We start from the raw sequence: 14,758 nt of genomic DNA, 5'->3' as shown, positions 1-14,758 counted from the left end.
TAAGCTAAAATTTTTGCACATTGCGTTCTGTTATGACTTCCAACAACTGTGCCAAATACGATCCAAATCGGTCTATAACCTGTTATAGCTCCCATATGAACCAATCTCCGGATTTGACTTCCTGAACCCCGATATATGACTCCCAACAACTGTGCTAAATACAGTCCGAATCGGTCTATAACCAAATATGGCTCCCATGTTTTAGCAGAATCCATGGTGGTGGGTTCCCAAGATTCGGCCAGGCCGAACTTAGAACGCTTTTACTCGTTGGAGTTGACAATGCTACAGTTTACTGTAGTAATTTTAGTTCAACATTAACTAGAATTTACTAAAATAGCTTACTTCCGAGCAAGTTATTTTGAACTCAAGAAATAGAAATTGTAAACATTTAGTTTTTTGAACTAAAATTCCAAATTTCTTTGAATAGTTCATTCTTTAATAAGATTCAGAAGAGGTATCATCGACGTTAATATGCTTTTTCTTATTCTAAAGAAATTAGTTTAGGTAAAATTACCAACACCACCTGTGTTTTCAACATATTGCATCTATACTCATGAATAGTTAGTTGTACTTGTACATAGTTAATTTTCTAACCCTTTATGAATTTTTAACTAAACTTGAGTAAGGATCATGATCTAACGTGTATTATATAATCAACGCTGAGAGTACATATTCCACATAAATCGATGCTCCCATTTAACTTCTTTGGGCCCCATTTAAACCAACTTTTGATGTTATTTTTTATCTCTCTCTTTTTTTATTAGTAATCGTATGTATGTATTTTTTTAGTTTTTTTTTATTTTATTTGCAATAAATGATGATATAATTGTTTCCGTAGTTTTTTTGTGGTTTTTGTTTTTCGTTTTACCTATAAAGAATTTATATATAATCTGATTTTCGTTCATTTTACAAATAATGTTTGAATGTGTTCTGGTTGTTTTGTTTTTGGGATATAAAAAAAAATTAAAAAACAAAAATGTTAAAATTTTTTTTTCAACGATAATAATAAATGTGTATACATGAGAAGAAAAAAAAATCAATAGTAAATTTTCTGTTTTTTTTTTTTTGGTTGATTAAATTTTAACATTTAACATAAAATAAAGGAATTGTTAGATTTCTGTTTTGTTTCTCTTGTGTCGCGAAAAGATAATTTCAATTCTTCTACTTCTCTTGCCGGAAGGGAAATGAAAATGAAATTTTTATTTACGTTTTTTTTTTTTCTTTTTAAATTTTTTATATTTTTTTGTTTGTTTAGCAATAAATGTTCAACATTTAGGCACATACTACAATATTGCTTAGGGTTTTATCTTGTGGGAAGGGGCTTTTTAACTATAATTCTTTCTCACTTTTAATTCCCTAGGGAAACAAAAAAAAATATTACAATAATAATAAAAGTTTTAATAATAATTAATTACCATAAATAAATGTAGTATTTAGTTTGTGGAAAAAAATTATCAACAAAAATAAGTTGTAGAGCTATAATAATTTTAATCAAGTTTGTTTCTTAAGTTTTTCTTTTTTTTTTGCTTTCTTCTCTTTTCATTAATTAGGAATCATTTATGTGTGTGTGTGTGTGTGTGTGTTTTTTTTTTCTTTTTTTCTCAGTTGATCTCTTTTTTCTGTTGTTAATAAAAATCTCTTCAAACATTGTGTTTGGGACTATTGCTCTCTCTTGCTCTCTTTTCGAAGGCTTTTGAGAGCCACCTATTGTTGGATTTATGAATTATTGCGCTTCGGTGATGAGGTCAACACCTTCTCTTTGGCCTTTTCATGTTCATCCTCGAATATAATTTTGGTTATGACTATATCACCGGTGCTTAGTGTTTGTGATGCTGCGTCAATCATTCTTACTTGGCCTTTATCTATGGTCTGGCGCACATGCGCTGTGGCGGTGGGTGTGGTGCTGCGTTCTCCAACACAGTTGCAGTTTTTCATGCTGAAAGCGAATGGGGAAAATAAAAAAACAAATATTATAATTTAGTTGTAATTAAACTGAAAAAAGCAATACATGACATTTTGTAGTTAACGAGCTCATAATTTTAAAAAATGTAGGCAGCAATTTTACAAAACTGGTATAACTTTATGATGGGTATTTAATTTGTGTTTGTTTGTTCCGTATAGACTCAAAAACGACTGAACCGATTACCTTGAAATTTTCACAGATTGTGTGGGTTGGTCTGGAAGGAAACATAGGCTATATAAATTTTTGATATCGGGAGGGGGGCGGACCCTCCCCCTTACCCCAAAAGTACTACCCAAAAACCGTTCGGGACAATATGGGACCGCTCGGGACAATATGGGATTCAAATTAAAGGTATTCAAGAGTAGAGTACGAATTTCATAATAAAAGTTGGGTCCAAGTACCTGGGGGCCGCCCCAGCCCCAAAACCCCTTAAAATAGGTTTATGTGACGATAATGACAATATGGGACTCAAATGTAAGGTATTCGGGAGTAGATTACGAATATGGTCAGGAAGTAGGAATAGACTTTATAATCTATTAATAACGGAAGGGGGCGGACCTTCCACCGTTACCCCAAAAACACCACCCAAAATCAAAAGTGGACCGATAAGGACAATATGGGTATCAAATGAAAAGTATGCGGGAGTAGATAACGAATCGGGCATATAAATTCATGTCGAAGTATAGGGGATCATCCCACCCCCAAAAAACGCCCAAAATGGGCACATTAGCCAATCACGGATATGTGGAACTCGGTTTGTTTGTTCCCTATAGACTGAAAAACGGCAAAACCGATTTTCTCGAAATTTTGGCCTATATAATTTTTTGGTATCGGAAGGTTGACGGACCCTTCTCCTTTGTCAAAAACACAACTCAAAATCAAAATAGGACCGATTGGGACAATATAGGTATCATATGAAAGGTATTGGAGAGTAGAATACGAATATGGTATTGAAATTTGAGTCTAAGTACCCATCAGCCCACCCCAACCCCAAAACTCCCCCAAACAGACATATTGGACATTCATTTCAATGTGGGCTCAAATGAAAGGTATTCGGGAGTAGATTTCGAATCTGGCATATAAAATCAGATCGAAGTATAAGGGCTCACGCCACCCTTCAAAAAATCCATTAGACCCATTATGACTATATGATACTTGGCTGAACCGATTTTCTTAAAATTTTCATAGATTGTGTACGTTTGTCTGGAAGAAAACATGGGCTATATAATTTTTAAATATCGGGTGGAGGTGGACCCTCCCCCTTAACCCAAAAAAGCCACCCATATTCGAAAGTACTCCGATGGGCACAATAAGGTTATCAAATGAAAGGTATTGGAGACCAGAAAACGAATATGGTATTAAAATTTGGGTCCAAGTACCCAGCGGACCCCCCAACCTCAAAACTCCTCTAAACAGATATATTCGAAATTCATGTCAATATGGGACTCACATGAAAAGTATTAAACAGTAGATTACAAATAAGCCATAAAACATTAGGTCCAACGCCAAATTCCCTCTAATGGGCATATTAGCCGACCATGGCTATATGGGGCTCAAATGAAAGGTATTAGAGAGTAGATTACGAATGTGACATTAAAATTTGTGTTCAAGTCTAGGTGGCGATTTTCCTCCTAAAAATACGTCAGATGGGTTATTTGGCCCATTCTTATAATTTTTGCAAATTTTGCCCATGAACATTCCACTAAGGAACAGGGGCAAACTTCTCACATATCAATGTTTGCAGTCCGATTCAAGTTTAAGCTCAATGATAAGGGGCCTCCTTTTTATAGCCGAGTCCGAACGGGGTGCCGCAGTGCGACACCTCTTTGGAGAGAAGTTTTACATGGCATAGTACCTCACAAATGTTGTCTGCATTAGGATGGGAAAACCACCGCTGAACATTTTGTCTGATGGTCTCGCCAGGATTCGAACCCAGGCATTTAGCGTCATAGGTGGACATGCTAACCTCTGCGCTACGGTAGTAAGCAATCGCAATTGCTAAGACCTTCCCTTCTCTCTTATCGATATCCAATATCTATTAAACATCATGATCCATAAAACTAGCATGAAAGGTTCATATGTATATAGGATTTAATTTCTAAGATTGGGTATATTGAATGCTTGTGGCTATTTTTACAAAGGAGGTGGTGGTAATTTGGGTACGAAAATGTTTTAGCGCATCTAAGTGATAAGATTTTTACTTTTTTTTCTAGATCGTTACACAGTGCGATGAAATGATGATTGGAGTTGCCAATGTTTTATTTAGTTAGAGCAAACGTCTTGCAGCATTCAGAATGGACATGCATTTAATGAGGCATAATAGATTGTCAAAATCTGCTCAGTTAGCTTTATAGAAAAAAAAAGACTAGAAGAAAGAAAATGTTATTAGAGCGCATTGTGACCTAGGGTCGCCATATTCTAGCATTTTAGCTACTGAGCAAGCAATTCAAGCGATATTAGAAAAACAAAGAACATCAGGCCGTAGAAAAAGTACGCATACGCAAACGCGTGTAATGTCATGGCACCTACCCGCATGCGTACAGCATACACACTGAAATGTAACGCTGCAAAAGCTTCTTCCATCTTTGAGAAGAGGCACTGTGACCTTTAATTTTCTCTCCATTCACTGGATATGTAAATATTTTGGAATCAGACTTCTCAAATGCAACGCTTTCACTATACTCCGGCTCAACAATCACCTGAAGTAAACTTTAAGAGAAAAAAGGTCACATCTCATCATCATTATAGAAAATAATTGAAATCATAGAATGCCATGTGGCTTTTTTTTACAGAAATTTCAAAACAAAGCTGGCATTAGCGGTGTAAGATATGCCTGGGTCTTACAATGCTCTAAGAGAATAGGAAAGTAAATCAGTCAATTTTAGGATGGGATTAGTAACGATCTCATTATCACTATTGGGCAACTACTAAGCTGGCAAGATTTATACTTTAAAACAAGCTGCGATGGAGCAGAAACTCATCTATACCAAATCTTAGCTTATAAGGTCTACTTTTAAAAGCTCTATTTGCAATCTCCACACAAGGCGATACAGATAGACGGCTGTATCATAAACGATGAAGCCCTTACTAGACCTAGAGGAACCTTCGCAAGTTCATCCGACGTTATGATAGTCGACGCAACTCTTATGAACAACAAGCAACAATGTCAACCTTGCCTTATCCCCTGTAAGGAATTACTGTGAGTATCACTCAGGTTAGAACTTTGAACTGCGACCTGTGTGATGTTCATCGTTATCGTAAGAAGCTGTTGTTGTTGTTGTAGCAGTTTGTTGTGTTCTATCTATCGTCTGCTTGATTCTGTTGAGTGTCAAGATCCAGGAACTCTGCGACTAAGATGGGCGCGTCCCCAGGGATCTGGGTCTAAATCGAGCGGGTCTGGTTAGGCAGTTAAATAGGTGACGTGTATCGTGTGATCCCTTGTCACAATCGGGACATACATCTTGCACGTCGGCATCAATCCTGGCTCTGTAGGAATTGAGGCGGCTGCATCGGCCGGAACGTAATTGAGCCAGAACTACTCTGGTTTGCCGGGGGAGGTCAATTTCTTCAGGTGCAATGGGAGGCGGTCGTTCTTCAAGGACCACATTCACCCGGTAGCTATTTTCCACATCCGTGCCTGTGGATATGCCGCTTGATCTAGAGGTTCTCTCTTGTTGTGCTCAACCTCACGTTCTAGATCATGTAGATCTAAGGCTTCTAGGTGGTGGATATCTATCCTTAAGGCTTCTGGGCGGTGGATATCTATCCACAACATGATGATTTGGATGGTCTCTGCGATAACAGCCTAAAAGGTATTGCTTTGACAGCATGTAGTTATGTCTTCGCACTGGTAGGATCTTTGTCTCCTGTTGGTGGGGATCTATTTACATGAGAACAGAGGAGGCAGCCCGTCGCAGCTCGGAAGGCGGTATTCTGACAGATCTGAATATTATTCCACTGCGTGTCACAAAGCTGACGAGACCATACTGACGTTGCATAACTTACCGGCGAATTGCTTTTAACGTGGCCAACAACGTTTTTTTGCCTGCACCCCAAGTGCTACCGGCAAGTGACTTGAGGACCTTGTTTCTACTTTTAACTTTATCGCAAATTGCTGTGACATGTGGGGACAATGTGTAAGAGCTGTCAAATGTGACGCCAAGTTTTTTGGGACATTTGATGATCAGAATCATTTCCCCATCGACCATCACTGTCAGCTCGGCATTCACCTCACGCGTATTTATAGTGAACAATGTGGCTGAAGATATGAGGCAAGATCGTACAATCTCCCGCATATGATTCGACCTCTATACCGTCTGGAGGGGGTGGAATGGGGGATAGGTGGAGGGAGTGCCGACCGTGTCCCTAGATTACGGATGGCGAAATGCTCCGTATTTATAAGTAGTATCTGAAATTGCAGTCTCTGACAATCAGCGGTATTGAGTGGATGGCCATCACATTCCTATGAACCAAAACAACATTGCTCCACTATGGAGCTTGTAGGGGTTCGCTAACTCCACATACAATTATGTAGCTACTACAACAACAACAGAATGTTTTCCGAAGGCAATCGCCCTTTTCATATTCCGTCATCATGACAGTATAATTTTTGTCATGATGACGGCAATTACCTGCTTCTTCTCCGCCAGTTGAATGTACCTATCATGAGATCAAATTTGCGCGTCTAGCATCCAGTGAGAGATAAGGTGACTAAGCTCCCGGAACAAGTAGAGTCATATAATCCGATTATTTTCCTTTATCTGTAGAAGCTACACCTAACTTCGCTACTTCCAGAAGGACATCAACAGGAATTATGCACAGCACTACATGCATTGAAGCTACAACTGAATGGGAAAAGGCTCTGGTGGAAGGACTTTTTTGTGGCTCTGGACCTATGAAAAGCATTCGATGGGTCATGCTTTTAAATGATTTCGATAGGTCATGCTTTAAATGCTTTTAAATCTCTCTCTCTCTCTCTCTCTATTTCTCCCTATCTTACTCTCTTTATCTCTCCCTATCTTACTCTCTCTATCTCTCTCTCTATCTATCTCTTTCTATCTCTCTCTATCTATCTCTTTCTATCTCTCTCTATCTCTCTTTCTATCTCTCTCTATCTCTCTCTCTTTCTATTTCTCTCTATCTCTCTCTCTCTTCCTATCTCTCTCTATTTCTTATGGTGCTCTGGCTAGAAGAAATTACTGGAGTACAGTCATACTATCCAGGCACGGGATACTGTGAGCACCACTCAGGTTGCAGCATTGAGATCCGATCCCGCGGCGATCGGGAATTGGGTGGCCTAGTCACATCGAGCATCATAGCCACTAAGTATTTATGCAAGAGCCGGTGTCGTCCAGCCTCTCACTGAGGCTCTCCGCTCGATTGCGCTGATTGTCCACGACTGTCGTTGCAGCTACTCCGTATGGAGCATTTCACTATCAGCAAACCTGTTGATGCGCCTGGTAGCTCACACCTAAGCTTAGCGTGACAACGATGAACACCGGCAGTCGTTGACAATTTGCGGTGTCGAGCGGAGAGTCTCAGTGAGAGGCCGGGCGGAACCGGCTCTTGCACAAATACTGAGTGCCTATGGTGCTCGATATGACAAGGCGGGTTACTGGCGCCTTTAAATAACCAATGAAAGCTCTTCGTTTTGCATAGTGAATGTGGGTGCTCCCACCAAATTGATGGTGATTGAAGAAATTCGCCGGACATATATATCCTCGTTCCGATCCAAAGGACTGATCGCCACAAGAACAGGTTGGCCATTGGTTATTTAACGGCACAATTAACTCGCCTTGTCATATCGAAAATCACAGGCACAGAGTATTTTTGCAAAAGCCGGTGACACCCGGCTTCTCTCTGATATTCTGCGCACGATACCGCCGATAGTCCGCGACTGCTATTGCTGCTACTCCATATGGAGTATTCCACTGTCTGCAACCTGTGGACGTTCGCAGCTAAGCTTCTCGTGACAGCGATGAACACCACACACAGGTCAGAACTTTAAGTTCCAGCCTATGTAGTGCTAACAGCTATTCCATGCCGGGCATTGATATCACCTGGCCTAATAAATGACGTCTCTTGGCAAGCCGCCATTTGATTGGAATCAGATCAACTCACCATAATGTTCACCAATGACCGTACGATTTCATAATTACTGAACGCTTGACGTATATCAATCAGAAGAAATATATTTTCATAGCCTTAGCGGGTAAGAGACAATAATTCACCTGCAGATCTTAAAAACGGCCCTCGAGAGTCTTTTCCCTTTATCAGCCTATACAATTCCTCAACAAGGTCATCAAATAACCTGCCTGCAGCACCAAGAAAACGAAACCTTGTTAACCCCCTTTAAGAGGTTTGGCAGGCCGGTTTAAAATTACAATGGTTCAGGATGGACAACAGAACAGACAGGTTGCTTTCAGATGGCAAACCATCTATACAGGGAGATTAAGGAGTTTCTCTTAGGATACTACCAGAGCGTTCACACAAGCTTCCAACTCACCATGTGGACTTTTAGAGACGAGATTTAACAACACATTGCTGATCTACTCATTTAGAGAGAGCCTGCAGAATATCCTCCGAGATGCTATAAACAACGCAGAACATTTCAATTAAGAACAGGGAGACATTTCCCTTATATGAATGAGACCGAGAGGCATATCGTTGAGCGGCACCTTATGTTTAGTTACAGCGATGGTGGCTTTAACCACTGCAACGGATTGACCCGATGGAATCCTTCTTCGGCAAGCTCTGCCGCCTCGGTGTACAACACACTGCTACCAACAACAAATACAGGCCAAAGCAAACCCTTTAACACAGAAACCGCTGTGGAATCCAGTTTCATCAAAGGAAGGCTCGCAGTGCTCTCAACACAAATCAGTGGGAAACGGAACAAGATCTCAGGAATGAGATTTTCTTAACCCAACGAACACATACGCAAGCCTTTGAACGATTCGATCAGGTCAATCTGGTGAATAGAACAGTTTACCGTGGGATTATTTCTGATGACAAAATTTAATACTGATTGTTAGGGACGACTGACAAGGGTTAAAATGTTAAAGAAACTCAGCTAACGATCCCTTTGCACTTGAATTGGTTATAATGATCCCTCTCGAAAATTGTTGTATCCACTACATAAAGAATGGGGGCTTTAAAAAGGCCCAAGGATATAAAACGTCAAGTTCAGGTTGCAACAGGGAAATGAGATAAAATGGAGGACTGAAATTGAAATATAATGAAGACTGAGGACGGTAACATCAGAAACAAGTAAAAAGGAGTTAAGTTCGGCCGGGCCGAACTTTGGATACCCACCACCTCGGGTATATATGTGAACAACCTTTCGTCAAAATCCAGTGAAAAATGCATACCTTATGCCCCATAGCAGCTATATAGACATATCATCCGATTTAGACCAAATGCTTACAAGTCATTGTTCAACCGAGAGATCGGTCTATATGGAAGCTATATCAAAATCTGAACCGATCAAAGCCAAATTGAAGACAAACATCGAAGGGCCCAATACAACTCACTGTCCGAAATTTCTGCGACATCGGACAATTAATGCGCTTTTTATGGGCCCAAAACCTTCAATCGAGAGATCGGTCTATATGACAGCTATATCCAAATCTGAACCGATCGGGGCCAAATTGAAGAACGATTTCGGATGGCCTAAGGCAACTCACTGACCCAAATTTCAACAAAATCGGATAATAAATGCGGCTTTTATGGGCCTAAGACATTAAATCTGAGGATCGGTCTATATGGCAGCTATATCCAAATCTGGACCGATCTGAGCCAAATTGACGAAGAATGTCGAAGGGCCTAACGCAACTCACTGTCCCAAATTTCAGCAAAATCGGATAATAAATGTGGCTTTTATGGGCCTAAGAACCTAAAACGGAGGATCGGTCTATATGGCAGCTATATCCAAATTTGGACCGATCTGGGCCAAATTGACGAAGGATGTCGAAGGGCCCAACGCAACTCACTGTCCCAAATTTCAGCAAAATCGGATAATAAATGTTGCTATTATGGGCCTAAGACCCTAAATCGGCGGATCGGTCTATATGGGGGCTATATCAAGATATAGTCCGATATAGCCCATCTTCGAACCTAACCTGCTTATGGACAAAAAACAAATTTCAGCTCAATGTCTCTATTTTTAAAGACTGTAGCGTGATTTCAACAGACAGACGGACAGACGGACGGACATATCTAGATCGTCTTAGATTTTTACGCTGATCAAGAATATATATACTTTATAGGGTCGGAAATGGATATTTCGATGTGTTGCAAACGGAATGACAAAATGAATATACCCCCATCCTTCGGTGGTGGGTATAAAAAGGCGAAGTAATGACATAACATTCTGGAGAAAGTTGGTAGAAGGCCGAAGTCTTGGGGAAGTTCAACGGCAAGGCACGTAATTATATGCCACTAAAGGTAGTAAAACTTAATCTTAAGAGATGTAGGTGCTATTTGATGAATTCTTATCGTAGGCATTTTCCATTAATGCCTTTAGCAAAAACTACAAAAATACCTACTTTTTCGTTTTCTCTCTGACAATCTGCAAATTATCCGTTGTGGCTATGGTAGTGCCCAATTGATCATTTGAAGTGATAATCTAAAGCAAAAATTCACATTAGGATGTTGTTATTCATAAAAATATCGCCATTTAATCTATACACACTTGATCACTTGGCAATAGAGTCACAGCCGATAATATCGCCTCGAGTTTATCAATTTTGGCTACACGATCCATTGACTGATTGGCCAAAATCTCATCCATCATTTGCATAGACTCCGTCAAGCTGGGTGGTTCGGAACTAAAACGTGGTGAAAACGTGCCTGTCAATGAATTATCCGATGGCACTGAATCCAAACTGGGGAAATTATCATTTTCATTGACTTCCTGATCGTCTTCGGAATCGCTTTGATCTCTGGCGAAAAAATGAAGAAAAGAAATGCGAAGAAATAGTTTAAAAATCTATAATACATGAAAAGAATATGATTGCAAATACTTGTTCTGTTGGCCAGATGATTCCATTTTCTCTAGCTTTTTGGCAACTTTGTAATAACCCTTGAGGCGCTCCTTTTCCTCTTCAGTCAAGTCCATATATCTGTAAAAAATAATAAAATTTAAAAAAAATCAGAAATTTAATAAAAATTAAGTACAAAAACAAAAAAGAAAAATAAAAATAAAATAAAAAACAGAAATAAAAAAAAAATTGAAAAAAAATAAAAAAAAATTTTTAAATAAAAAAAAAATAAAAAAAAAATTAAATAAAAAAAAATAAAAAAAATAAAATAAAAAAATAGAAATAAAAACAAAAAAAATTGAAAAAAATAAAAAAAAATTTTAAATAAAAAAAAAATTTTAAATAAAAAAATAAAAAACAAATAAAAAAAATTTTTAAATAAAAAAATAAAAAAATAAATAAAAAAAAATAAAAAAAAAATAAAAAAAAATAAAAAAATAAAAAAAAATAAAAATAAAAAAAAATAAAAATAAAAAAAAAATAAAATAAATAAATGAATAAAAAATAAAAGAGTAAAAACTAAAAAAAAGAATAAAAAATTTAAAAAAAAAATAAAACTCTAAAGGAGAATAATAAAGCAAAGTACCATGAATTTTCATAATAAATTTTATATTGGGTTGCCCAAAAAGTAATTGCGGATTTTTCATATAGTCGGCGTTGACAAATTTTTTCAACGGCTTGTTACTCTGTAATTGCATTCTTTCTTCTGTCAGTTATCAGCTGTTACTTTTAGCTTGCTTTAGAAAAAGTGTAAAAAAAGTATATTTGAGTAAAGTTCATTCTAAGCTTTATTAAAAATGCATTTACTTTATTTTAAAAAATCCGCAATTACTTTTTGGGCAACCCAATATATAAAAATCAATTTGTGTTTGTTTGTAGGTTTGTTTGTTTGTGTGTTCCTTATAGACTCAGAAACGGCTGAACCGATTTTCTTGAAATTTTCACAGATGGTGCATAATGACCCCGTGGTGAAAATAGGATACTACATTTTTTGATATCTGAAGGGGGGCGGACCCTCCCCCTTACCCTAATTTTCAGAAACGCCAGATCTCAGAGATAGGTGGTGCGAAATTTTGTGTGCTCTCATATAGTACCCTAAAAATAAAAATTTGGTATCCAAATTTCGGATGGGTTACCTAGGGGGGACGCCCCACCCTAAAACCTACCAAACATATATTTACACCAATCCCGACAATATGGGACTCAAATGAAAGGTATTTAGGATAAGAACACGTATCTGATATCCAATTGTCGGACCAAGTGCTAGGGGGACCACCCCAACCCCCAAAACACCCCTTAATCGGACATATTTGCCGACCTTGGCAATATGGGACTCAAATGAAAGGTATTTGCGAGTAGAATACGAATCTGATATCCAAATGTGGGAGCACGTTTCTGGGGGTCCACTCCTTCCCCAAAACACCCCCCAAACAGGACTTATTTACTGACCATGGGAATATGGGGCTTAAATAAAAGGTATTTGAGTGTAGAATTAGAATCTGATATCCAAATATGAGATCAAGTGTTTGGGGGGCCGCCTCTCCCCAAAAACCTCCCCCAAAGGGGACACATTTACGACCATAGCAATATGGGGCTCAAATGAAAGGTCTTTGGGAGTAAAGCACGAATCTGATATCAATATTTGGGAAAAGTGTCTATGGGGCCACTCCACACCCACAACACCATCCAAATAGGACGTATTTGCTGACTATTGCAATAAGAGGCTCAAATAAAAGGGTTTTTCGAGCAGAACACGAATCCTATAGTTATTTTCAAGACCAACTCACTGAGTGGCCGCCCATCCCCCAAAACACCCCCCAAGCCGGTCATGTTTGCCGACTATGGAAATATGGGGCTCAAATTAATGGTATTTGGAAGTAGACCACATATCTGATATCAACATTAGGGACCAACTCTCTAGGGGACGTTCCACCACCCTAACAACCCACAAGTAGGACATATTTGCTCACCAAGACAATTTGGGTCTCAAAGAGAGTGGAACTAAATATTCATAGTTGTTAAGGCCAATACCCCAAACCGGACATATATGCTGACTTTTGCAATAAGGAGTTTAAATGAGATTAGAAAACAAATTTGATATCCAATTCTGAGATCAATGGCAATATGGGATTCAAATGAATGATAGAATAGAACACGTTGCTGATATATTTTCCGGGCTTAGTGTTTGTGGGACCAGCCTAATCCTCAAAACACCCCTAAATCGAGAATATTTACCTACCATGTCAGTGTGGAGCTTAAATGAAAGGTATTGGAGGTAGAGCAAGAATTGATATCCATTTTCGGGACCAATTTTCTGGGGACCAATTTTCCTTTCCCAAAATACCCCACAAACAGCAATTTTTTAGTGACCATCGCAATATGGGGCTCAAATAAATGTATTTGGGAGTGGAATACGAATTTGATATTCAAATGTATGACCATGTATTTAGGGCATCACCCCTTTCCCAAAACACCCCCAAAGGGAAAACATTTTTCTACCATGCCAATATGTGGCTCAAATGAAAGGTATTTGAGATTAGAAAACGAATTTGATAACCTATTTTGGGGCCATGTGTTTGGGGGACGTCTCATCCTGTAAACTCCTCTTAAGCCAATGGAAATATGGGGTTTAAATAAATGGTATTTGAGAGAAGAGCACGATGCTGATATTTTTTCAGGGCAAGGTATCTGGGAGAACACCTCTCCCCCGAAAACACCACTAAATCAGACATCATGAGAATATGGGGCTGAAAGGAAGTATTTTAAGAATGGAGTACACCTTACATCCAAACTTAAATTCGTAGACCAATAAAGATCATATGGGATTCAGATAAAGGCACTTATATTGTTAAACTGCTAGTCAAGTTAGCATGGTATTTCACTAAAAGATCTTTAATTGTCGAAAATAAATATTCCAAGGAAACTTTTATTCCCTAAAAAGCAAAAGAATGCGCAGCGGAGCGGGCCCGGGTCAGCTAGTTTTAAATAAAAATTTAAATTTTCGCAGATTTTTTTTATTTTTTTGCTCAATTTCCAAATTTTAAGCCATACTCCCTGTTTATAAATGTTTCAAGTTTCTATAGAGAACTAATTTTCTACTCGTCTCAGTTTCAATGTCAGCGAAATTCGGTGCTCATAAAGTCCCTTAAAACTCACCTTAATAAACGTATCTCCCTATTTGATAGTACGATACTTTTATTCGTTTGCGCTAATTTTTGCTTGAGATCAGAAACTTCAGTGCTGATTTTTCGTTGCTTCTTACGAATTTTCACTTCGTTTGGTTTGATATGCATGAGAATTTGTTCGGTACAAAGTTCAGAAAATAATTGTAAATTTTCTGGCTTTATTTGTCTGAAATGGCAAGAAAAACGATTAAATTTGCTCTATCCTATTCAATTGAAGCTTAATTGTGTTCTTTACCTTGATAGATTTCCATATAGTTGATCATTGATTAGAATTAAAACATCACCGGCAGCATACAGTAACATTTCGCGTGTCAGTGGCCTTTTGGCCCAATATTTCTGATCGCGACGATATATTTGTTTAAGCTGCTCTTTGATGGGATTTATGGGGGCATTGTATTGCTCACACAGTGAGTTCAATGATATGTATTTTGCCTTGTACACCTGCTTGCCGTTCTCTTGGTATTGGACAATAGCATGGGCAGCCTGGAAAGAATGGAAGACGATTAATAAAATTTTAAAAGGAAAAATTCTAAAATGTAAAAAGCAGAAAATACTTGAAAAAGTAGAGA

The 14,758-nt window shown here is 38.3% G+C and overlaps 1 protein-coding gene across 3 annotated transcripts in view; it reads right to left on the bottom strand.

Moving 5' to 3' along the window:
* Nucleotides 1–770: 770 nt before the first annotated feature.
* Nucleotides 771–14,758, bottom strand: part of LOC106080742 (beclin-1-like protein A) — a 91,589-nt gene continuing 77,601 nt past the window's right edge. For 2 of the 3 annotated variants that reach the window (XM_059369208.1, XM_059369209.1), the window contains exons 5-11: nucleotides 14,425–14,672; nucleotides 14,161–14,355; nucleotides 10,987–11,085; nucleotides 10,656–10,905; nucleotides 10,510–10,589; nucleotides 4,493–4,672; nucleotides 771–1,936 (exon numbers count right to left, since the gene is read on the bottom strand). In XM_059369208.1, coding sequence (XP_059225191.1) covers nucleotides 1,717–1,936; nucleotides 4,493–4,672; nucleotides 10,510–10,589; nucleotides 10,656–10,905; nucleotides 10,987–11,085; nucleotides 14,161–14,355; nucleotides 14,425–14,672 — 1,272 coding nt within the window. In that variant the 3' untranslated portion in view covers nucleotides 771–1,716. The remainder of the gene's footprint in view (nucleotides 1,937–4,492; nucleotides 4,673–10,509; nucleotides 10,590–10,655; nucleotides 10,906–10,986; nucleotides 11,086–14,160; nucleotides 14,356–14,424; nucleotides 14,673–14,758) is intronic. The other variant, XM_059369210.1, reaches the window with a different exon arrangement.

Source organism: Stomoxys calcitrans, chromosome 5, assembly GCF_963082655.1.
Source record: "Stomoxys calcitrans chromosome 5, idStoCalc2.1, whole genome shotgun sequence".
Taxonomy (NCBI): domain Eukaryota; kingdom Metazoa; phylum Arthropoda; class Insecta; order Diptera; family Muscidae; genus Stomoxys; species Stomoxys calcitrans.
Note: the sequence above shows the minus strand (reverse complement) of the source record. Positions and strands in the feature narration are given on the sequence as shown.